The sequence below is a fragment of the Choloepus didactylus genome, chromosome 19 (genome assembly GCF_015220235.1).
Source record: "Choloepus didactylus isolate mChoDid1 chromosome 19, mChoDid1.pri, whole genome shotgun sequence".
Lineage (NCBI taxonomy): Eukaryota > Metazoa > Chordata > Mammalia > Pilosa > Megalonychidae > Choloepus > Choloepus didactylus.
In genome coordinates, this window is record NC_051325.1 from 62,432,917 (window position 1) to 62,457,598 (window position 24,682).

The 24,682-nt window shown below is 45.9% G+C and overlaps 2 protein-coding genes across 3 annotated transcripts; one reads left to right on the forward strand and one right to left on the reverse strand.

Moving 5' to 3' along the window:
• Window positions 1-11,406: 11,406 nt before the first annotated feature.
• Window positions 11,407-15,489, reverse strand: PPP1R3D (protein phosphatase 1 regulatory subunit 3D). The gene is made up of 2 exons (XM_037811666.1): window positions 13,210-15,489; window positions 11,407-13,087 (listed from the first exon to the last, which is right to left on the reverse strand). The coding sequence occupies exon 1, from the start codon at window positions 15,141-15,143 to the stop codon at window positions 14,247-14,249; it is 897 nt and encodes a 298-aa protein (XP_037667594.1). The 5' UTR covers window positions 15,144-15,489; the 3' UTR covers window positions 11,407-13,087; window positions 13,210-14,246.
• A 107-nt stretch (window positions 15,490-15,596) lies between these two features.
• On the forward strand, window positions 15,597-23,187 carry FAM217B (family with sequence similarity 217 member B). 2 transcript variants are annotated; one of them, XM_037811665.1, is made up of 4 exons: window positions 15,597-15,743; window positions 17,263-17,374; window positions 17,472-17,557; window positions 18,906-23,187. In XM_037811665.1, exon 4 carries the CDS (start codon window positions 18,910-18,912, stop codon window positions 20,053-20,055), a length of 1,146 nt encoding a protein of 381 aa, XP_037667593.1. In that variant the 5' UTR covers window positions 15,597-15,743; window positions 17,263-17,374; window positions 17,472-17,557; window positions 18,906-18,909; the 3' UTR covers window positions 20,056-23,187. The 2 variants fall into 2 exon arrangements, with proteins under 2 accessions (XP_037667593.1, XP_037667592.1); XM_037811664.1 differs by having other exon boundaries at window positions 15,613-15,732.
• Window positions 23,188-24,682: the final 1,495 nt, after the last annotated feature.

Here is a 24,682-nt window from a genome sequence, read left to right on the forward strand (position 1 = left end):
ATATAGAAAACACAAAGCAAAAAAAGTAAAAGATTCGAACTTTTGTACACACAGTTCGTACACGAGAGACAGCATACTAGGAAAAACCTGCCATGAAGTAAGACACAAAGAACTAGCATAAAATTAATTATTATGAGGAACTCTTGTCACATCAATGAGAAAAAGCAGTATCTAATCAGAGACTGATAAAGGATAAGAATAGGTCATTCAGAAAAGAATAAACTTAATTGGCTAATAAAGAAATGAAAAGCTGCTACCAGGTAGTAATCAGAATTTCTAATTAAGACCGATGATTATTTTTTTCACCCTTCCACCAGACTGGCAAAAATTAAAGAGTTTGATAATATCAAGCCTCAGTGAGAATTTGGGAAAATAAGAAATCATGCATGCACTCCTGGAGGCAGTAAATAACTGCATTTTGAAAAAGAATTTGATGGCATTTGGTAAAAATTTAAATGTGCATATCACACAACTCAGTAGTTCCATCTCTAAGCATAACTGAAACTCAAAAATACAAAGGAAATACAAAAATATTTATTGCAATATGGCTTCTAATACCAAGACATTAAAACAGTGTGTGTTTAAGAATGGGGGATAAATGAGAAGAATACACATATTGGATATATGATGTACAGATAGGGAGAATAGGTCTGGGAATGAAGAACAAAATGAAGAAAAATAACAAGTAGCAAGAAAAAAAGAACAAAGTTTTAGGGGGGAAAAGCATTGTGCCTGGACTAATTATGATATATTATACTGTGGAATACAATGGATCAAATTAATCCAGTTTTGTTGCCTAGGGTTTAGCATGCATTCATATATACCTTTTCAATCACCACTACCCTTAGATCCAGGGCAAGAGGGCCCCTGCCCTGGTCTCTATATAGTGCAAACACACACACATATATGCAATTTTATAAAGAAGCACAGCGGTATCTCTAGTCACCTCTATTCACTCAGATTCCAGTAGTCAGGGCTGGCCCAGCAAGCCCTATCGCCATAAATACTGACCCTCATACTTGCACCCTTCAGGCCCCAGAGAAACACTTCTTCACATCTCTTGCCTTATGCATCTGAAACAAAGGGGACTGCAGTTAATTAGACTATTTGATTTACTTCGTATAATTAGAAATTTTCTGTAATAAAAAGTTTAAAAGAATCAGGGAAGGCCACTAGTGAATGCAGAGAAGTTTGTAGGTTGTGCTGAAATTTTAGTTTCTGCTTCAGAATGTAGGTAATATTTCAGCAACATAAGTGGTTAGGTAAGAAAAAGACATATTAATTAACTGTCAAATATCTCCTCCCAGAGAGCAAGAAAGAACTTGATTTTTGCTTAATGAAGTATCACTTCCTAATAGTGGCAAATGTCCATTTTCTTGTTTCTCTTTGTATTTCCATTTTTGGTTCTGGAATACTTAGAAAATGCACATTATTTGCAACAGATGCACACGGTAGCTAAGGGACATTATGTAGTAGTAGGAATTCACATTTTTCTTTAATTCACATATATGAAGTTCTAGTCATAAACTGCATGAAGCATGATACTGGACTCTTTACAATGGCAGTTAGATGGCACGTGAAAACCAGAATTATGACTAAGTTTATTTTTATAAAAATATTTAATAAGATTTAATTATACAAAAAGTAATTTTGGCACCATCAACACAATTTCAGCTTAAACTTGATATTAATAATTTGTATTTTATCTTAATTACAAGAGAATTTTAATATTTCAGAGCAGTTTAAAATACGTGTCTTTTTAAACATTTTAATTTACGTTTGATTAAAAATATATTCAAAATTTTTATCTGAATGCAATCACATGTTTTAATCCTTAAATTATTACTGCCAATACAAAACAAAATAAATAAAATCTGGACTATAATATTCTGACTTTGTTAAAATGAAGGCAAGAAAAATAAATTTTATGGTATAGAATTTACGAATTATGTAGGTCTTTATTACTTCTCCCCAAATCACCAGCCCATCATCGAATACCCAAGTATCAGAAAAAAAAAAAAAAAAAAAAGCATTCAGTTAGTGTTCATATTTCGCCAACACTCTGTCAGAAAAACCATACCTTTACACATATTTTCCTATTTTGTGTCAGTGAAGGTTATTTGTGAAACCGGAGATGAGAACATTTTACTTATCAGTATGACAGCTTGATTTAAACTTCATGTACTTAAAAATATGTTGTAGGTGGGTATCCACTGTAGTCTTTCCCTGCAGCCAGCAACTGTTGGGGCAGGCCTGCCTACTACATTATGGTTTCTCTGCAGTCACAACTAAAACAATTTCAAGTAATGTATTTTACAAAGTACTGTGAGCTAAAATATGGCACAGAAGACTTACTTATAGCCAAGAGGTACGTAAAGCTAAAAAGACAATTATTTCCTAGTTTACTTTCTCACAAATAAATCAGCCAGGGGAAAGGAAATTAATAATTAATACCTACACATAGGCTGGTAAAAGACTAAGGAAAAGAAACTAAACAAGCAGTCCAGTTACTCTCCCTCTCCTCCAAAGGCTGAAACAATACTGTCCATAACAGAGCCTAAAACTTAGCACTGTTCACTACAATACCAACCAAGGCAAATATTTGCAAATGCAAAGGGAAGGCTAACTCCAGAAGGAAACAACGTGATATACTTATTTTTCCATCATTATGAGTAAACAATTTAAAGCATCTTTATGAAATACTATGTAACAGAACCACTTAAGAAACCCAGCATAGAACGATAATTTTTCCAAGAAAGGTGTCCCATTCTATTATTGGCAGCCCGGTTAGCAAGAAAAAGAGAGCGCCCGTGGCATGAGCCGTGTATGTGCAGACAGATAAAAGGATTAAGATCGACAAAAGACGGGTAAGGGAGGCACAGTTGTTGGCCCCGAAGCTGAATGAACACAGCAGCAATAACTCAATGCTCCACCATCATAAAGGGTATCCAAGATTTCCAAACGTAAACAGAAGACTAATCAAGGGGGACAGGGGGAGTTACACTATCTTCTCCTATCATGACTAAATATTTAACACAAGCCATCTCACAAAATACCTGTAACATCATCACCCATGAAATTCAGCCTTTTCCTTTTTATAGTCAAAAAGAGGACCAACCAGAGCAGACAAGCGATCAACTAAAGGCCGCAGGTTCAAAGCAAAAGGGAGAAACAAACATTTTTGCAAGCGCTTCGTTTTTCCTAAAATTGAGCGAACACTGGCAACAACGGGGCTAAATGCTAAGTACCCCTCCCCCGGTCCGGCACGGCTAACATAGTTTCCAAAGCTAACGGTGGAAATCTCTAGAAGGGAAAAACAAAACGACCTGATGCAAGTGCCTCCAATCTTCAGAATTAAACCAATTAATTACCAAACCAAGTGAGGCATCTTGTCATCGCAGTTTCAGCACAGGGGGCGGGGAGGCAGCAAGGAACCCACCGGAGCCCCGCGTCCCCGCTTTCCTTCGGAGGCGACGCTCAGCAGCTAAGATCGTCACAGAAAAAGAAAATGCAGACGATGGAAAAGGCTGGGGGACGCAAGCAAGCCACCCAGCCAGGCCCCCTTGGTCCCCTAAAGATAGAGAGGAGGCGTTCTTCACCGCCCGCCACCGTGCGACCCCCGTCGCCCACTCCCAAACAGCACTCGGGGGTCCCGGCTGTGAGAAAAGGGCTGCGCCCACCTCTACCACGGGGCCTTAGCCGCACACACGCGATTTTACTAGGAATTTCTAACAGCGACTATCAGGAGGGTCAACAACAAACAGGCGAGCAGTTAACAGAGAAGGGTTTATAAGCAAAAGGCAGAAAGACCTCCCTCAGGCGCCGCCCGCTTTCCTGCCAAACGCGTCGCGTCGCGTTCTGCTGTCCCGCGTGTGGAAGCGACTGTCTAGGGAATTAAGCCTCTTCCTGTACTACCACCGGGGGAAAACCTGCCTAGGGGAACACTCCGGGACGAACTCTCCTCAGGGAGATGCGCAGAGCGGGTTTTTACGCCGGGCCCGGGAGTCTCCGGGCCCTGGGTCACTGGCCACCTGGGACCTCGCGGACACCGCGTTCGGTCAGGATTGCGCCCCTGGGTGAGGCACCGCGGCCCGAAAGCCGCGTCCCGCCTCGGGCAGCCCCGGCGACCTGAGAACTGAGACCCTCCGCGCCTCAGCCGCCGCTATTTCACAACGAGCCCGTCCCAACCGTCGGGAGGACCGCCCCGCCGGGGACCCCGGGGCCGAAGCCGCCGTCCCCTCCTCACTACCGGGAAACCCACCGCGGCGCAGCGCGACGCGGAGCTCAACCTGCCGGCCAGAGGGGGCCACAGCGTCGAGTCCCTGGCGCTGCCACCGCTGCTGCCCGGCGTCGCGTCTTCGCGCCTCAGGGGCAGCCGCGGCGCCTCAGGCTGCCGCCGGAAGGCGGGAAGAGCGCGTCCAATCGGCGCCACTTCCGGTCGGCGTCTTGTCCAATCAGCGCCGTCGGTCAGCCAGGTCCCTCCCCTGTGTACCCGTCGCCAGCGCCGGGGCCGCCCGAGGCCTGTGCCAGGAGTGCCATGGCGGGGCTGCGAGCCGGGCCCTCAGGTAGGTGGCGCGACGCCCATAGCCGCGGGCCGCAGCCCCTCCAGGCCAACAGTAACCCCAACGTGAACGCCGCCGCCGGGAGAGATGCCCGCTGTCCGCCACTCACCCACTCGCTGAACCGGGGCCATGATGGGGCGCCCGGGGTCTGCAGGACCGGACAGGGAAGGACTCCGCGGGTCCCACCCTAAGACCTCTCGGGAGGGCCGGGGCGGGAGCAGCAGCGACCTGCGAACCCGAGCTGCGGCGGAGACTCGGCGGAGGACGCGAGTTCACGCCGCTCCGGCAGCTAGAGGGTAGCAGAGCCCGCCCCCGCCGCCTCGCCACGCCCCGGGTGCCCCGGGAGCCGGCCTTGGAAGGGGCTGCCCTTCCCCGGGGGAAACCCGAGACCGCCAGCGTGGGGGGGAGGTTGAGGTTGATCAGGCGCGGTACTGGGCAGAATTCTTCCATTTAAAAAAGCATCAGCTTAAATTATAAAACCTATACGCTTGTGGTGTAGAAAATGCAAATATCCAGAAATGGCTACAGCAACCAAACCAGTTGGTGCTCAGCCACCTGGATGTTTTCCCGGGGCTCCTGCTCTAGTGCTGCCCTGCGGCTTGATTTGCTCACCTTCTGTGGAGTGCTCCAGGAGAATCGAGAAATTGTATACAGTTCAGTCTTTTCAACAGCTGCATGATACTCCCAATATTGATTAGCAGCATTTACCCCATCCTCTGTTAATGGGTATTTATGATGATTTGTATTTTTCTGTTACTAAATAATACTGCAGTAAACAACTTCGAGTTATCCAGCATTCGTGTTGGATAATTTTCTGGAAGTGGAATGTCTGTGTGTGGCAAGGAGTATATTGAGTTAAGTTTTTTATAGATTTTACCAAATCAAGTTAAAATTAGCATCTTATTTTCCTATTTACAAGGCACCAATTATTCTTTAAATTATGATTTAAATGTATAGTGTAAAGCACTTGCAAAATAAATACAAGGGAATAGAATACAAACACAAAACGACCAAAGCAGATCAAACTATATACCTACAGTGATGTGAACTTTCAACAGGGTATTTAATGTTCTGCTTTGCTAAGGCACTTCGCAAATTTATAATTATAGAATTACAAGACTCTTTACAACTATGTAACTCATTGAACTTAATTTTTAGATCTTAATTTTTAAAAATCATAACTGACAAATTAGACAGAATTTGTTTATGGACTGGAATTTAAGGGAATTTTATATGTTCACATTTTTCAATGTTTTTGAATTCTTTACATAATTAAATGCTATTAATGTATAATACGAAATGTAAGAAGATTGTAGTGTGCTTCAACCTCATGACCTGAAAACTTTGCGTAATTGTTTTCACATCTAGTTTTTGTCTCACATCTCCAATAGATTTAACAACCTTCCTGACAAAGGAGTTGATACACAGGAAACTTATTCAAGCATTTAAAAAATTAAAAGTAGTGATTTCTTACCTGCCACTTTCTAGCAGAAAAGAAAAATGTTACAGTTCTTTTTATTATTTCATGTTTTCAAAAAGCAAGCAAAGAGATTATTTACTAAACATCAGTGAACTACCATTTCGAAGAAAAAAAGCACATCAGTCATTTTAATCTTATGAGATTTTTTAAAAGGTTTCTGCGGGGACTGAGCTTGTACCTCGGCTTGCCAGGCCTGGGCCAGGGGACCTGATCACCCCCTGGGGAGGGTAGTAGGTACGGGCGTGAGTGCCCTCTGCAGCCCCCCCGAGCCTGGGGAGCGAGGTCAAGGCAGCTCCCTTTTCCTCACCCAAAATGCCACTGGCAGGGGAGGCTTGCCGGAGGAAACCGCCTTTCTCCCAACTGCCCTTTCCCCACTTCCTTATCTTACCCACTCACTCCCTGGTGCCAAGGCCACTCCTGCCACCGCCAGCGCGCATGCACCGTGGCCAGAACAACCCCCGCCTGCTGCAACGGTTCCTGCGTCCTCTCAGAACCAATCCTAGCCCCTCTCCCTTCAATATTGCCATTTAAGGCTGCTTCACCTCCTTTCCAGCCCTGCCCTTCTTACCAGCCTATATAACCTGTAATCACCCCTGAATAAAGTCTCTCTCTCTTTGGCGCATACTCCTACTGGATGAAGAGTGTTTTTGTCCTTATCGCCGCCCTCCATACCTTGCACGCCTCCCGCCGAGGACCCCGGCCACGTCCTCCGCCTCGCCCTCGCCTCCGGGAAAGAGCCCCCGCCGCCGGTACCCTTTAAGCAGCCCCGAGAGCTGAGGGCTCGGCTACCGGCCGCCCCTCCCCCTAGAAGCAGTAACCCCGACCGCAACTGGTGCCCCGTGTGAGGAACGTCTCCACACGACAGTTTGGCAGGTCACCCGCTCGCCCGGACGCCTCTCCAGCTTCCCATTTCCTCGCCTGCAAGGTAAGGGCCGCCTCTCCTTCGCCGCTTCCGGAGCCGTGGGAGGTTCACTGCTCCGAAGCCGCTCCTCCCTTCCCCCACGCTCTCTTCATCCAGTAGGAACTCCTCCCTTCCCCCACGCTCTCTTCGTCCTTTTGTATGCGCACTTCTATGACCCCCGTTCCTCCTAACGCTCTCCCTCTTCCCCTCCATTACTTTGCTGTAGTTCTTTGTATCTTTCTTTCCTCATTTGGTACCGTGTGCCTCTTTGCAACTGCCCCCCCTGACTGCTCCCGTTGCCAAAGGGCACTGCTTTCCGCTCTCGCCGTCTCCTTCGGCCTCAAGGCCACAGTTTATCTCATTCTCTCTGCTCGGTAAACAACTCCTCCTCCTCCTCCTCCCCGCCAGCCGGGCCGGCCCGGCTCGGGAGCAACCCCCCCTCCTCCCCCCTCAGCTATGGGTAATCGTATATCTATGTGTCAGGCACCTCAAGTTCGTGCTCTAGCGGGTCTCCTAGACACGCATAGCTGTAAAGTGTCTGTCCGGCAGCTGCAAGTATACTGGGACCTCCTGCTGCCCTTTAACCCATGGCTCACCACTTGCCATCTTTGGGACCCTGTTACTTATGATCGCCTTATTGATCGAGTCACTAACGCCATGGAACATGAGAGCAAGCGTTTCCCTCCCGGCTTGCTCCCCACTTTGATAACCATCCGCTCCTGCCTTCAAGGCTCCCTCCCCCCTGATCGAGGCCCCGTTAAATCCAAGGAGGCCCTATCAACCCAGCCAACAGATTCAGATAGCGATACTAATTCAAATCATGACTCGGACACGGAGTCCTTAGTCAAGCAGATTAACAACGCGCTCGAGGTGACTCCCAAAAAGCAAAATAACACTGCGCCACGCCAAGATGGCAAACTTCCTCCTTCTTCTTCCATCGAGGGGAGGAAATGCTCCGGCGATGACGTCAGCCCTAAGCTGGGCCGGAAACCACATACGCTTTACCCCGCCCTTCCACAGGGCGGAGCTAGTCCGCCATCTTATGCCTTGGGCCCCGCCCTTTCACAGGGCGGGGCTGATCCACCATCTTGCGTCTTAGCCACGCCCACCGCGCCGCCATCTTGCGACGCTTGGGGCCTCCCACTCCCACCTCCCCCTTCGGCGAGCTCCCCCTCGGAGCCGCTACCGGCAGCTGCCGCCGCTCCTCCCACCCTGCCGACTAACAACCCCTGGCTGCCTTCTGCACCTCAAGGCAACCCTTGGAACAACGCTCCACCTACCCCCACTCCCGCGCCAAGTCCTCTTCAAGCGCGTCCTCCTTTCTCTCGTGCTTTTCGCTGCTTTCCTCTTAACCTTGCCCCCACCCCACAGAAACCGCATGACTGGTATCCCATGGACTTAGATACTATCAAGCAGCTTCGCAGGGCCGTCAAGGAGAACGGGTTAGGTAGCCCATATGCTTCCCAAATACTGCAGGATCTCGGCATGGACTATTGCCTCCCCCAAGACTGGGCCTCGCTTGCCCGTTCAATTTTTAACCCCGGTCAGTTTGTTGACTGGCGTGCTCACTTCCAGGCAGAAGCAGCTAAGCAAAGTGAGCAAGACGCAGCCCTTGGAGTCTATCATCCCCCTGAAGCCTATTTGGGCACTGGAGCATTTCTAAATGCGTCTGCTTATATTAATGTCCCTGCCACCTTTTGGCCTATCCTTTGGGAACTCGCCTTACGAGCATTTGCCAATTGCTCTGCCTGTCGGCCTAATAAATTCACCAAGCTCTTCCAGGAGCCGAGTAAGCCTTTCACCACCTTTGTCTCCAGAGTCGAAGAAACCTGCGCTCAAAAGGTAAGTGATCCCCAGACCCAATATTACATGTGCCCATCCTCAAATCCTGAAAAATCGCACTACAATTCCCCCAACGAGTACTACTGTGCATACTGGGGGTGTGAAACACTAACCACTAATTGGAAGCCTCCTGTTCCTGATCATTACCTTACCCTAAAGTGGGCCCCTACAGGGTGCAAACTCCCTACTGTTAACTGGCTCGGCCAAGAAAGTGAGGGATCCTGCACACATCTTAATCTTACAGTGCAGCTCCCCACTGATCCCTCCTGGTTACTCGGTCAAACTTGGGGCTTCAAAATCTATGAGAAAGGAACCGACCGAGAATCACTTATTCTAATAAAAAAGGAGGCTATAAGCCAACCATACCAAAATACTGCTTTAAGAACACCTTCTGGCATAGGTCCCAATAAAGTCATTAACCCCCTTTTTCCACAGCTCTCCAGCCTCACCTCAACTCCAACCAGCCGCACCTCAGCTACAAACAACGCATCGCCAACCCCACCACCCCAGCTTCCTCTGCCCCCTTCTCGTTATTCCTCTCCCCTCCTCAGCCTCATCCAAGCCGCCTTTGCCTCAGTGAACTCCTCCAACCCCAATTTTACCTCCTCCTGCTGGCTCTGCCTCTCCACCTCTTCCTCCCTGTACGAGCCCGTTGCCTCCAACCTCTCCTTTTCAGAAAGCACAGAAAACAACCCCTTGGAATGCATTTGGAATACCTCTGCCGTCCCCCTGACCTTTCATTCAGTCTCCTATACGGGAAAGTGCGTCCGCCCTCGCTCCAGTAACTCTCCCGACCTCACTGCCTGTGCCAGCTACTCATCTCCCAGCAGCTCGGCAAAATTTCTCATTCCTCATAACTCCTCCCAATGGCTCTGTTCCTCTACAGGACTTACCCCCTGTCTCAGCACGAAGGTCATCAGTGAATATAAAGAAACTTGCCTCCTAATTGTCCTTATCCCTAGGGTCTTATACCACAGTGAAGAAGACTTCTTCCTCCGTCTGGAAAAAACTGCAGCTCCTGCCCTTCTGCAAAAGCGAGAGCCCATCACCGTCCTCACAATTGCCTCCCTCCTAGGTCTTGCCGGCACTGGCACCGGAATCGCTGCACTAGCCAGTCAAGGCTCCGCCCTAACTCACCTCGGGGCGGCTGTTGACGAAGACATTCATCACTTACAAAACGCTATTTATCATCTAAAAAATTCTGTCAATTCCCTCTCTGAGGTAGTGCTCCAAAACCGCCGAGGTCTTGATCTTCTCCTCCTCAAAGAAGGAGGCCTCTGCGCCGCCCTAGGAGAAGAGTGCTGTGTTTATGCCAATTCCACAGGTCTCGTCGAGGACAGCCTGAAAAGGGTCCGAGAGGGACTGGAAAAGCGTAAAAGAGATCGTGAAGCCACCAGTTATTGGTCCAGTTTTTTCACTCCCATCCTCCCATACATCCTTCCTTTTCTTGGCCCCCTATTAATAATTATTCTAGCTCTCATCTTAGGACCCTGCCTCATCCGCAAAATTGTCCAGCTTGTAAGAAAACAAACGGATGCCATTTTTTCCTCGTTCGTGCAAATCCAGTATCAGCGACTCGCCACCTCTGACGCCCCCCACTCCAAGATGACAGCCAACCCTCCGCGACCTCAACACCACCGGTCGATTCGCCAACCGCGAGGCCCTTCTCAATCACCTGAACATCGCTCTCACCTCGAGTTCCAGCTTCTCTAAACCCCTGAACTTTAAACCCCTCACCTTCTCCCAGCCCGCTGCAGCGGAGCCATTGTCAAGCGCCCGGGCACCACACCAACACTGAGCTCCAGCCTCGCTGAGCCACCGTCAACCCCTTTTTCCCTTCCCTGACCTCCCCCTCCCCTCACCCTTAGCGGGCCTCTCCGGTAAAGCCTCTTCCTCTAATTAGAAAAGAAAGGGGAATTGCGGGGACTGAGCTTGTACCTCGGCTTGCCAGGCCTGGGCCAGGGGACCTGATCACCCCCTGGGGAGGGTAGTAGGTACGGGCGTGAGTGCCCTCTGCAGCCCCCCCGAGCCTGGGGAGCGAGGTCAAGGTAGCTCCCTTTTCCTCACCCAAAATGCCACTGGCAGGGGAGGCTTGCCGGAGGAAACCGCCTTTCTCCCAACTGCCCTTTCCCCACTTCCTTATCTTACCCACTCACTCCCTGGTGCCAAGGCCACTCCTGCCACCGCCAGCGCGCATGCACCGTGGCCAGAACAACCCCCGCCTGCTGCAACGGTTCCTGCGTCCTCTCAGAACCAATCCTAGCCCCTCTCCCTTCAATATTGCCATTTAAGGCTGCTTCACCTCCTTTCCAGCCCTGCCCTTCTTACCAGCCTATATAACCTGTAATCACCCCTGAATAAAGTCTCTCTCTCTTTGGCGCATACTCCTACTGGATGAAGAGTGTCTTGTCCTTATCGCCGCCCTCCACACCTTGCACGCCTCTCGCCGAGGACCCGGCCAAGTCCTCCGCCTCGCCCTCGCCTCCGGGAAAGAGCCCCCGCCGCCGGTACCCTTTAAGCAGCCCCGAGAGCTGAGGGCTCGGCTACTGGCCGCCCCTCCCCCTAGAAGCAGTAACCGCGACCGCAGTTTCAGATTGTGGTGTGCTGTGGGAAAACTTAAATCATAGTCAATATCTAGCTGTCAATTAAACTTAACAAGGATTAGGAACATCCTCTATGCCATATGAAATGGCAGAGAAAGCATGGACTTTGGGTATACGTGACTTTGCTATTTAACAGCTCTGGGATTTTAGGCAGATTATTTAATCTCTTTGAACCTCAGCTAAAAAAATGGGGAGATTATTTACAAGTAGTTTAATTTTCAGAATTGGAAGAGCTCAAATACATAAATACCTAGCATTGTGGCCAAGCAAATAGGAGAGGACATGATAAATGTTAGTTTCCTTCCCCTGTAAACAAGGCCCCATACTCAGATGATGGACATAATCCAGGGGTAATTACTGCATGCACAGGCTACACAATAAGCATCGTGAGAGAGAAGGGTACATTAATTACCCCATCCTGTGTTCCCCTAGAGCCCTCTTCATATGTAATGCCGACCTGGCCTAAGACTGGATTTCCCTTTCTCAGATACACAACTGTGCTACTGAAGTAGAGGTATAGCATACAACTTTATTTTTTTTGTCAAGGCACTAAATGTGACTGTTTTAGGAAGGGTAACACTTAACATGTAAAATGATTTAAACAATCAAGAAGTTTCTAACACTTTGTTTTCTATAATAAGATCACAAGAAAAACTTTTAATAGAAAAACACAACCATTTGTGCACATATACTTTTAATAGCTAAGTTCGGGTAAAATCATTTAAAATGTGTTTGGGAAGACAACCCAGCCAATTGCACATTCCACAAGAAAATTTTAACATCTAAACAATATCATTGTGTTTTAGAGTCTGAAAGTTCTCCTTAAGCTGTTCCAGAGGTAGGTAAATTTAAGCTATTAAACTTATCACTAGGCAGGTAAATTTAAGTTTTTAAACTTCAAATTGTTGATGTTTTTCAAAAGGCACCTAGAGGTTCTCTTGATCTTGAAGATAAAACATTTAGTTTATTTTATAGGACCAGAAACTTTTTTGGAAGTGGCTTTCACATAAATTACAAGATTCTCGGCCTTTAAACAACAATACATTTTGCAAGTTTAATTCTCATAACCTGAATACTCTGGACTATTGTCTTGCGTTCTGGGCTGGGGCCAAGGGCTTCAAAGCCAAGGCCCTCACAGGCTGTTGACCTAGTTGGATAGTTTGTTAAACAGCAGGAAATGCAACCAGGCTTTTCTCTCTCTTGCATGTTAATGTAGAGTACTGTGCTAATAGCCAGAAACTGTTCAATGTAATAATAATATTTTAAATCAAAATTCAGTGTTCTTGGATCAGGAGATTCCAAAGAAAGCCATTCCTAATTTTGGCAATTTTAAAAACACAGAAGTTGCAGCTATCAAAGACAAATTGGTTAAGAGGCAAAACATCTTTAAATATTGATTTGCCTAAATGTCAACAAGCACTCACAAAAATTTAGTTAATTCACTGGTGACAGCTATCCCCAAATTGATTACACTGGTTTCAACTACCTCATTAATACATGAACTTCATCAGCTGGAAATATTGTCCATCGTGACTAGTTTTTTCCACAGCTCAGTGCTAGCACCTGCTGTCAGAGACCACACAGCCAGAAGAAATCATCATCCCCTTGTTGAGAGTTTTAAGTAATTGTGGCATTCTGCAGGGAACAGTGACCTTGACTTCTTGGTTGGAGGTCAAAAGGAGCATTTAACATTTTAAATCTGGGAAAACAAGTCCAGAAAATGTTAGAAACTCTCCTATCTGAAGGCACAAAGAATAAAGTTGGCAGGTAGCTGATAAAACCAGGCATATATAGATATAACTTAAAACAATTAAAACATACATATATATATATACTTGTCAATTTTTCCTCCAGTGCTCTGGCTGCTGCTGAAAACATCTAGCTCCACTTGGTAACTTAACTTCCAAAAGAGGACTGCTGGAATCTTCTGATGCTTAAGAAGACATAGAAAGTCACCTTAGTCATCAAAAAGGTAATTGCAAAGGGCAGTGTTGCCTGAAATTCTCGAGTCTCCTAAAAATTGAAATAACTTAAGGCAGGATTTCTTAACACATTTAGGTTGTTTCAACCCTAAACAGAATGACCTGACAACGTGCAGATAAATACTGATCTAACATGTACGATATATGGTGATGCGTGACTGCATAGAAGGGATTCTTTTGCTAGTTAAAAAGTTTTAAGCTTTTTCCTCCTCAGCTGTGGATGTAGGTGACATACGGCCTAACCAGGGCAGCCTGAACTCCCAGGGATGGTTGTGTGCTGACTGATGAGGCATAAATTTCTTTCCTATTAATAGTTTCCCACTTTTAGAGGGCTACAGACATTGGCAAGTAAATATTGTCTCAGATTTTCCTTGTCCCATGGCAGGAATGCCTTGAGGGACCCCGATGCTGGTCACACTGGGCATTCTGTTTACAGTGGCACGTGTGCATGCACACACACACAAACATAAACGTGACTGCCTTTGCTTTTAAGCTGATTCCATCCCGAATGTTCCTGAGAAGGCATTCACTACTGGGGAAAAGTCCAGCTCACCATGATAATAAATCACAGCTAGATTAAGGAGACAGATTTAGGACACATGCAGAAGCCACTGGCCTTCCCAACAGGAGGCCACAGACCTTTCCAGAGAAACCCCAGCCTGGGCCCTCCTGCGAGAGGCCAACACTCCCATACTCCCACCCCCCGGCCACCCTCCCCCAGCACATTACACTATTTGGCCTTCCCGCCATCTGAGGCCACTTTTCAGACCAAGAGACAGATGTTGCAGGTAGAAGACAGGGTCGGCCGCTGCCCCCGCCTTGCGCGGAAGCGCCCCGCCCGGGTGCCGCCAGTGTGGCTGCGCGCGCCTGCGGGGCTCAGATGAAATGGATCCAGCTCTCCTCGCACTCCCCTCGCGGCATGCGCAGCGCGTGGCTGCGGCACGTGAGGCTGTAGTCGCGGCCGTCGTTGTTGTCCCAATGTTCGGCGCCGGCCACGCGGTAGCGCAGCGCGAAGTGCACGCGCGAGCCGAGCTCTAGCAGGAACGGTGGCACCGGGAAGCCGAAGGCGAAGAGGTCCTCGGCGCCCGCCGCGCCCGCCGGCCCCCGCCAGCGCGCCACCGCCTCGTGGGCGCTGCGCCAGCCGGAGAAGGTGTAGCGCACCACCACCTGCTTCTCGAAGGCCACGTTGCGCACGCGCACCGTGCCGCTGATGCCCAGGTCCGAGCAGGTGACCCGCTCCAGGCACACGAGCTGCCGCTCCAGCCGCTCGCCGAAGTCGGCGGCCTCGACGGGTGGTGGGAAATCGGGCACCAGGCACTGCAGGTTGAACTCCAGATCCTGGCTGCTGCAGCACAGGTCCGCGTTGATGGCGAGCCGCGACAGCACGTGCAGTGGCACCGACGGGTCATCGCCCGCGTTGAACACCTTGACTTGCGCCAGCTCCAGGCCCAGCGCGTCGGCGAAGCGCACACGGAGCTGCCGGCTGCACCCGGGCCGGCACCCGGCCCCCGGCGCGCCCGCGGCCTTCTGGCGGCGCTCGGGCGAGCTGGGCAGCGAGTGTGCCCGCCGCAGGATGATGGGCCGCAGGCGGGGGTCGCAGCCCGACGGCGCCGGGGGCAGGGGCGCGCGGCCTGGGGTCCCGGGGGGCCTGCAGGGCCGCGGTTCCAGGGTGGGGCCGCCGTCTAGGTCCGAGAGGCAACTGAGGCTCCGGGGGGCCGGCTTCCGGAAGCCGAAGGTGGAGGGCAGGACCGCGGAACCCCGGTCTCTAGACATGACCCAGCCGGCCGTGGGGCGATGGAGCGGCGGAACCGAGGAGCAGTGCGCAACGCCCGGTCCGCTACCTCCGCGTCTCTGGCCGAGCTCAGAAGCCACCGAGTGTCCGCATCCGCACGGTTCCCCTTCGGCCGGCGCGCCCTCCCGTCGACCGCTGCCTCGCCCCTTGACTCCTCACCTAAGTCCGGCGTTTCTTGCACCTAAAAAAGGGATTGTCTGCAAAGAGATGAGTTCTTTCTCCGGTGGCAGCTTTTCGCGATCACCCCGGGAGTGCAGGGTGGCGCCTCCCTTTTGCTTCCTCGGAGGTTCTTACGCGAAGTCTGCGTTCCCCGGGCGGCCCCGCCCATCTCCACCCTCGGCCGCGTTACTTACAAGGCTGCAACTTGGCGGCTGCAATTTCCCAGCGAGCTCCGCCCCGCCCCTCGTGACGCCTCCCGCCGGCGGGATCCGCGGCCCGGGGGAGCGCAGCCGGGAAGTGCGCCGAGCCCTGCGCCGCGGCCTCCTCGAGCACCTCTGCCGCAGTGCGCCGCAGTCCAGCGGCTGCCGGGCCGACCTGCTTCGTCACGGGTCCTCGGCGGTTGCGAGACAGGTCTGATCAATGTATGTCTGCGTCCGCTTTGGCCCCGCGCCTATCGATCGTGGATCTTTCTGCACAAGTGAAAGCCAAGGGAAAATGCATGCTGCAGGTTCTTGGATTTCTGGGCCCATGGGGGCCGGGGGGTGGGGGTTAAAGCCACCTCTCCAGGTGCTGGTACCAGGGTTGATTCTAAGCGTCCAGGTGAGCCAGGTCTTTGCACTTATGCACTGGAACCTGGACGCTCGTCCAGGCTGAGGGAGCCTGGCTGCGTCAAGCGGCAGCGTCATGTCCACTTATCACCCACAATGCTTTGCCGCCCCGAATGGCCAAGCGCGGGGAGGAGGTGCTGCCTCTGTGTCTGAGCCCAGTGCCTGAGAGGAAGACCTGGGAGCAGGCTGTATACCCTGTAATGAAAAGTGCAGCAGCCCTCAGTCGCCCCTGGGGTTGGGGAGCCTTTGAGTAGCCAGAAGCTCTGACTTTTATCTTTGTTTCCATGCAAGCCAGAGCCACCAGGGAGCCCAGGAGCTTGTTTTCTGAGCCCCTCGGACAGTTCAGGCCCTACATCTCTTAGTTTACCCGCTAACTTGTGCGCACGAAACGCTGCAGCCGTTGGATTAACTTGCTTTAAAACTTGCCAGGTGAAATGTGAAAAAGATTCAAATGCCCTTTCTAGAGAGCAGTGTGGGGCCAGGCATTCAAGACGGTGCTCTTTTACTGTCCAGAGGGACAAAGCAGACAAAACCAAATTAATGAAGTGTGGAAAGGATTAGTGAAGTTACAAAAGAACAGTTTCTACATCTAAAATTAGTAAAATCTGTTGATTGTAGTATAGTTTATTAATTGTGAGCACTCATATGTCTTTTTGTTACCATCATATATAAAGTGACTAAAAAGGCTTGCCTGCTTATTGAGGAAAAAAATACAGGAAAGTTTCAGAAAGAAAATGAAAATCTTCTAGGATCGTACCTGTTTACCATTTTCTTGAGGCAGGGGACCTTAGAGGATGGAGAAATATTCACTCCACAGGCTAGGCCCTTCTCAGGCCACTGAGAATACAATGGCCTGAGTTACCTGTCAACAAAGCTTCACAATGAGATAGTATTAAATAGCATATACTATGTGTTAATCTACTGATAATCTGATTGCTGGGATAGTTAGGGTATGGAATGAGAGCTTTTCCACTAGAGTTTAAGCTACATAATAGCAAGGACATGTGCACAATCCCTGGCATTTATTAGTTGCTCTGCAATTACTTCGTGAATGAATGAATGATTGGACATGGGCATTTTGGAGTAAGACCTTACCTTAATTAGCCCCACAGATTTCTTCAATGTGTTATTTCCAAGGATATTGTATTTATATGTACATATATTAGAGAACCCATTTGTAGTATTTATAGTATTGTGATCTTGTATCTGATATTCACTATTAAAAACTAACAAGCAAAACAGATTAAATTTTAAATGCAATATTGATCAAACACCTCTGGTGTTAGGACCATTTGCATTGAACACTTGCTTGACAATGTTCTGTCGCTTTTAGTTCCGGTAGTGAGGAGTCCTTTCTAAATATAAGAGGAATAAAGAAATCACTTCCCCAGCTGTCGTCATCTTCTAACAGATTGAGCAAGAATATTTCAAGCACTACAGAAAAGGTGATGTAAATTCTGAAGGAAAAAACTTGCCTAGATTCGTTCTGTTTTTTTGTTTCTTGTGTGTTCACAGTATTTATCACTGATGTCTGTTTTTTAGGCAGTCCATCACATCCTAGATGATCATCAGCCGTGTGGTTTTTTTAAGAAAGGGAATAGGGTGAATGAATCTCATCAGACAATCAGGTAAATATAGTGTTTGTAAAATTGCTTTATCTTGCAAAAGGCACATTATCTCATTTTTCCAGATTTATATGCGATTGGGGAACATATGTCTTTGGATAAAAATATACATTAATGTAAGCAGAAGCGAGTGGGCACAATGGTACTAGACATTACTGCCGGTGTTAGCAAAATCTGCACTTTGGGTAAGTTCCTTGCTCACCTTTCTTTGTAGTTTCCTTTTATATAAAAAGGATGCTGATAATAATTAACCTTTATGGATACATAGTGTTTGTTAGTCATGAATTCTAAATAATGGCAGTTCACTGGTCCACTTTTCCATTCTTCCATTCAATACATTTTGAGAACATGGTCCTTGTGCTATTGGCAATGATCTGACACCCTCCATATTTATTAATTAATAGCTAACACATTTTCAAGTAGTTGTTCAGTGTTGTTGAACCCACTGGACAAATGAACTTCCAGAGTTTCTAGAGGGCATGTTTACCACCCACTTCTGTGTTCTCCAACTTTGTGCATGTACATCCCAAATTGATTTGCAAGCTATCTGACTTATTTGAGAAGTCTTATTAATCTTAGTAAAATGCCATGTTCTTGGTAAATAAATTGAAGGGAAATTTTTTCAACTCTGATGTGAGGAGAAAATTACCCTGAAAGAATTGGTTGCTAGACTAGTAAAACACCCAGTCGTCATTAATTCTGTTTCCTCACCGTTCACAAGGTAGTATTTACCCTCTTTTTTCATTCATTTTGAATTATAAGGCACTATATGATTTTATTTCCATCCTTGTAACCAAAATTTTCTTGAGTGTGTTCCCTATTTGAAAGCATTTTAATAAGCTTTGGTTTAATACGTAAGTTGTATATGTTACAGTTTTACAGATTAAGATTTCAGTAGCTCATAGTAAGTACCAGTACATGATTAAATTATGAAAAATTTATATTTTACATTATATTCACATTTAATTTTAAATGGGCCTATGAAAGAAGGCTGTGGATTTTACTTGTTAATGTTATTAAACATTGCTTGTCATTAACAGAACAGATTGCCCTAAAATTATAAGCAATTTGGGAGATGTTAATATTTTATTTAAATGATAATATTTAATGTAAAATAGAATCCATGTATTCACTTTGGGTATATATATTATATAACATTTGTTAAACAGAAATTACTTGGAAAATTATTTGGTAAAACTATTCTGCAAAGGAGTTTGGAGGCCTTCATTTTTGTAATGCCTAGGAATAGCTAAAAAAATACAGCTGGAGGATTCCTTTTGTTTGTTTGATCACAGTCAGATCAATTTTTGTCATATGCACTTTCTAAGAATTGCAGTTTTGTTTTCCACAGTAATATGAGTGCCGGGCCGTCTTGGAATAAAGTGCAACGTTTAAAGACTACTTCAGGAAAAAGGCAAAGCAAATCTCAAGTTCCCCTCATTTCTTCCCAGCTGAAAAGCAAGCTTGTATTCCAACAGACTGAGGATAAGCTTAAAGAAAGCATTTGCCCGGAAGGAAAACTTGAAAGGAGTTCCTTTGGATCCAGGTGTCAAGGGGCCTCAGGGAACAACTTGTTTCTTAACTTTCAGTCAGTGAAAATTATTAAAGAGGATGCTGATGAGGACAGTGCAAGTGATCTGTCTGATTCAGAAAGAATTCCCATTCTTCCTTCTCCCCTCACACCTCCAGATCTTAATCTGAGAGCCGAAGAAATTGATCCGGTTTATTTCGATCTTCACCCAGATCAGGGCCATGCACACCCTGAATACTATTACCCTGATTTCCTTCCACTCCCTTTTAACTCCTGGGACCTCCGGGAGATGGCCCTGCTCCTGAACTCAGAGAACAAATCCGAAGCCATGCCACAAACAGGAGGACTTCTTGGGAAGTACCTTGATAGGCTTATTCAGCTCGAGTGGCTGCAGGCACAGACCATACGAAGTGAAAAAGGAAAGGGAGCCAAAGCCAGACCCCCGACAGCCCCTGCAACCTTCTGGGCTCTGAAAAGCCCTGGGAAAAGTAAGCTAATTGCTACTGCTCTGTCCAAGCCTCTGTCTCACCAGGAAGGGGCTTCCAGGTCAGCGCCTTCACGAAAGAAAGACTCTCACCATGACGAAGCCCATCCATCGTATTACACATTCCAGACTTCCCCTAGACCTGTCGATGTGCTGGGTAGTTGCAGGTTATGTTCTCAGAAGCAACCCCTAGAAATTAAGACTGAGGAAAAGAAAAAGAAATCAAATAAGAGTACCAAGCTGCAAGGTGTGGATTTTGCCTGCAGTGACAGCAGTTCGAAGATTCAGACCAATGGTAACCTTCGAATTCCCAAACAGTCAGTGGCTATTCTTGACACAGTGGACTCTTGTAAGACCTCCAAAACACAAGCACATGCAAATCTTAAGAAAAAGGGCAATATAAATAACTGTGGACATTCCAATATAGCTGGTGAGAAAAAACTCAAAACAAATGGAGTAAAGCAAAACACTTGTAAATTCAAATGATTTTAGAATGATCATTTGCAGAGACCTACCGAAACCTAAATATCCCTAGCTACAATAATATGAATTTTAAGAAATTTTATGCTTACTGACATTTAAGTAGTTGATTAGTTCTTCAGTTTACCCCATCCCACCCCAATTCCAGCTGGGTTTTTTTAAAAGAGAGGTACCTTGCATTGAGTCTTTCTCTGTCTTAATAGTCCCAAGCAAATGAGAGCCCTTTAGATAAAAATTCACCAAAGTTAAGTGCCATATAAAGGAGTAAAATGACAGCTCTGTAGGGGAAGAGTCAACTAAACTTCTGAAATAGCATCCAGCATATGTGGGACAGACATAGTCATTTTGCCTCCCAGTTTTCACTTATGTGTAAGTATATCAAATAGTACATGCTGGTTTAAGTGGTGTAGAATCCTAAACGTTTGAAATAAGCAGGGTCCTTGGCCATGCATGTCAGCCTCTTGCTTTTGCATAAACTATTTGAGCTGAAGTTCTTTCTTTTCATTTTATTCCTAAGAGAAGCTTCTCCTCTTTCTCAAGTCAGGTAGCATGACTGTTTCTATTTTAAGCCAAATGATTTATCACTTAACTGCTTGGTCTTCAGAGACAATGGAATCTAGTGCTGTAATGTATTTCCCATGACATGGGTTAAAAAACAAAAAGGCATTTCACATTTAGAGGTGGTAGTCCTGTCCATTTTTGAGTTCTCTAAACGGGGGTTAAAATAATTTGCAGACTTTCCAGTTGGGAAGTCAGTGGGTCTAAGCATGATTGTTGCTGTTTGGTGGGAGTGAGATTGAAATATTTGACACACTAGAATTTCTCGTATGTAAGGTTTCTCCAAAGAGGTGTTATTAAGTTACTGATTCAGGACCTGGATCTTGCTGTCCTTAGAAATAATGATCTGTTTAGTTTGCAAGAGCAGGATTTTATAATCCTGTGGGGGTTTCTTGGAGGATGAGGGTGAGGTTGGGAGACAGGTCACGATGGAGGGGTGAGTGTGACATAAATAAAGTCCCTAAATGTTTTCTTAACATCCTTATCTGGGCCTGTGGCTTCCTGCCTTTCCTCAATGCTTCTTATTTAGTTGCAGTTAATAACATCTACTTGTTCTCTAGTTGTAAGCTTTCTGTTGATGTTCGTGAATATCTTTAAAACCCTTGGTTGGCTACTTTCTGATAGACAATATACTGTAATGAGTATCATTGAGTTATCCTTTAAACAATTATTCTGTTTTTTTACAGTTATGTTCCTATTCATTTTTATTTTTCACCCTTTAGGGCAAATGAAAAACTTGACATTTTTCACTTGGAAATATGTAATATTTTGCAGTCTTTCCACACAGCAGTAAATGTCATCAAAGGCACTTTATAAGTTTCAACAATATAATGGGATAAGGGGCACTTGTAATTAGAATAACATGCAAAGTTTAAATATTAAGATCATTTTAAAAATCTGATTTTAGTCATAATGAACAATATGAAATTTTTGGTGGTAACCTTTTTTTCCAGGAGTTTATTTCCAGATCTTTACGGTTCTCTCTTATCCTCGTTATTTCTTTTGCTGCCTGACTGGAGCAGGCCTGCCCTTGTACCAAGACCTAACACCTCGCCATTTGGACAGACAGCAGGTGCACATGGAGCAGGCATTGCTCCCGTGGCCCTGTCTGGACTGTATTTGGAAAATATGGCATTACACCACATTTTCCTCTCTCTGGGTCTTGAGTGGCACCCCTTGCAGCACCCCCTGCCCTGCTGCTTATGCTGGATTAGCCCATTGTACCTGCTGGCACCTCCCTTACAAGTTGTTCTCTGCTAGATTTTTATGCAGCTTTTTATGAAGTTTCATGGCTGATAAATCTCTGTAAGCATGATGTTGTATATGTACACACAAATGTATGTATATATCCTCATATTATTCCTGTATGGTTTACATTGAATTACTGCCTTTCCCAGTGGGCGTTCTCAAGCTCTTGAAAGGGTGAAGGTACTGTTTTACTTTTCCTTGCTTTGTGTGTGTCTGAGCTGAAGACCATCATGATTCAGAAATTTATAGATGCTGCCTCACAGGTTACATTTGCTCCTACCTCTTTTAATTGAAAATGGTTGTTTAATTTGGGGAATAGTCACATTGTCATATATTAAGACAGTTTTCAAAGCCTGAAAAAGGGACTTTGCTAGTTTATTTTTTTGGCTCAGATTGATGCTTTGTTTTAACCAATACCGTTGTCTGTTGGCTCAGAGTTCCTCGTGAAAGGTGTTAAGTTTTTAAAGTTAGGTTCATTTCAGAATTATCATAAGCACGGTTTGAATTTTATGATTCCTGATAAATATCTAACATATCTTAATACACTAAATGCTGATAATAAGAATCTTTCTATTTCAGATAGACACCTTTGAAAAGTTTAGTCATGAATTTATCGTTTAAATTCGTCAAGTCAACACTGTTCAGTGTCCTGACAGTCCAGTGACATAAGTCATTGTATTTCTGAAAAGTGCTCTTGTTTCTGGGGAGTTGTTTACACACACACCAACAAAAGCAATCCAAGGTAAAAAAACACCAAGAAGTATGTTTAGAGTATGTAAGTAGAAACACTTCAGGCTTCAGATGAGTTAGTGGAAAAAAATTGTAAAAAAGTGCAAAAATGAACAACAAAATATATCATTTAGGTTTAGACTATTTCCCAAATCTTTACTGACTAAACTGACTGAAGATTTGTAAGTAAAGTGAATGCAGTGGAATTGGGGCCTGCAACAAAAGAGATCAGGGAGATACTTAGTCGAAGGATAGCTGAAAGACAAATGTTTTGTGGTTTCTTGGCATATTAGGCTGGTTTCCAGAAAGACATAAGAATTTCTACCTTATATGATACATTGTCTATTTCCTCTTTGCATTATGCTCATTTACTTAAGTAGTTACATAAAAATATAAAACTCTTAGCAATACTGTATTTCAAGGTATCAAAAAAGCAGTATTTGTTATTTATGTACATGTAAAGGGTGCCATTCAAAATGGCCTGAAAATATTCAGCATGTTTGTTATTTGCCATTATAATTATTGTATGTCCAGTTTTGCATATAATAAAATAAGATGTAAGTTTTTCTTTTCCCTTCTGATTAATTAAACAGCAGAAGAATATTGTCTGGATTTTTCTGGTTTGTTTTTGTTTTGCATTTTAAACAGTTCTCTTTCCTGGTTTGTCTTTATTTTTTCCCTGGTTAATTGAAGGAATTACTCAAGATGAAATTCTGTTCCAACTCTTGTCTTATACATGGTAAAAGCACAGTCTAACTTTACTAGTGTAAAAGACAAATCGGAGTCAAGTGTGCAGACTACAGCATTTTATTCAGGACTCCAAAGTTTTGCTGCAGCAAAAGAAGCCACAACAGAGGTAGCTTCAGGGTTCTAGGGATGGCATAGGATTTTTATAGATATAGAAAGGAAATTCTGTTTGGAGCAGAGTTTGTCCATCTTATAGGGGTGAGTTTAGGGCAGTTGGGCTTTATTTTGTGTTGGCTCAAAGGTAATGAACTAGGAGCTTGATGGGCTATCTGGGTCAGCTGTCTTGGTGGGGATTTCAAATTTCACAAGGTAAAGAAGAAACTCCAGAGGGCATGGATTTTCTTTGTTTTCTGGTTCTGAGGGGATCCAGGGCTTTTTCTATAAAATTTTCATCAATTACCCCCCTTGTGGTCATTCCCTCGGTTACACAGGCTTGACCAAAGATGTTGTTGGTCTTTCCATTAAAAGTCTTTCATTTTATCGCTGATTTCATGGCTTTGTTGAAGTACAAGATTTTCGTTGTCCCATTCACATTGGTTTTGTATCATCAGTTGTGTCATTTGTCAAGTTAGAGCTGCGTACTGGCTTTTAAGAGTAGAGAGATCTGACAGCGACTAAGAGATATTATGGATATGACTAAGAGGATAGCAGGTGCCCCTATTAGGACATCTCTCAGCCAGGGTCCCCATGAGCCTAGAAGCCCACCAAAAAGAGACGCTGATAATCATATTTGGGAGGTGTATAAGCTGATTTGAATACTTATCTAGCATGGGCTTCTGCTACCACTACTCTTGGTAAACATCCTCTTGACTCTCATTTACAAATACACAGCACTGGGTCCCCACTAGTGTACACACAGTTCCTTGGGAAACCAGAATAGTCTAATGCTAATCGATTTTGAAGACTCATTTTGCAACATTCCAGCACTTTGTCAGCTAGTGAGCAGATGGTCTGCCCTAGTTGGGAGATAGATTTCTCTAACTCTAAAGCTGCCTTCTCTAACACCATCTGTGATCTTACAGTGTACTTCCAACACAGGAGACACTTGCCCCAGTGATGTGGGGAACAGAACACTCCATGAGTTTAGCCTGGCTTATGGTTTTTTCCATGAACCATTTAGAAGTGTCTCTAGTACAGTAGAAAGCTCGCCACAGGTTTCTGTAGTATGGGAAGAGTTCTGAGAGCCCTCATGTTTCTAATTTTCCTTTTTGGAAGCTGATCATAGTCATTTGGGGAACAGCAGAAGCTATACAACAGGGACTAACCTAATTTATGGGTAGTACTTTGTGTGCCTTGTTCTTGAAGAGTGTAATAAGGGTACCTATTGCCTTTAAGGAAATGGGATATTGAC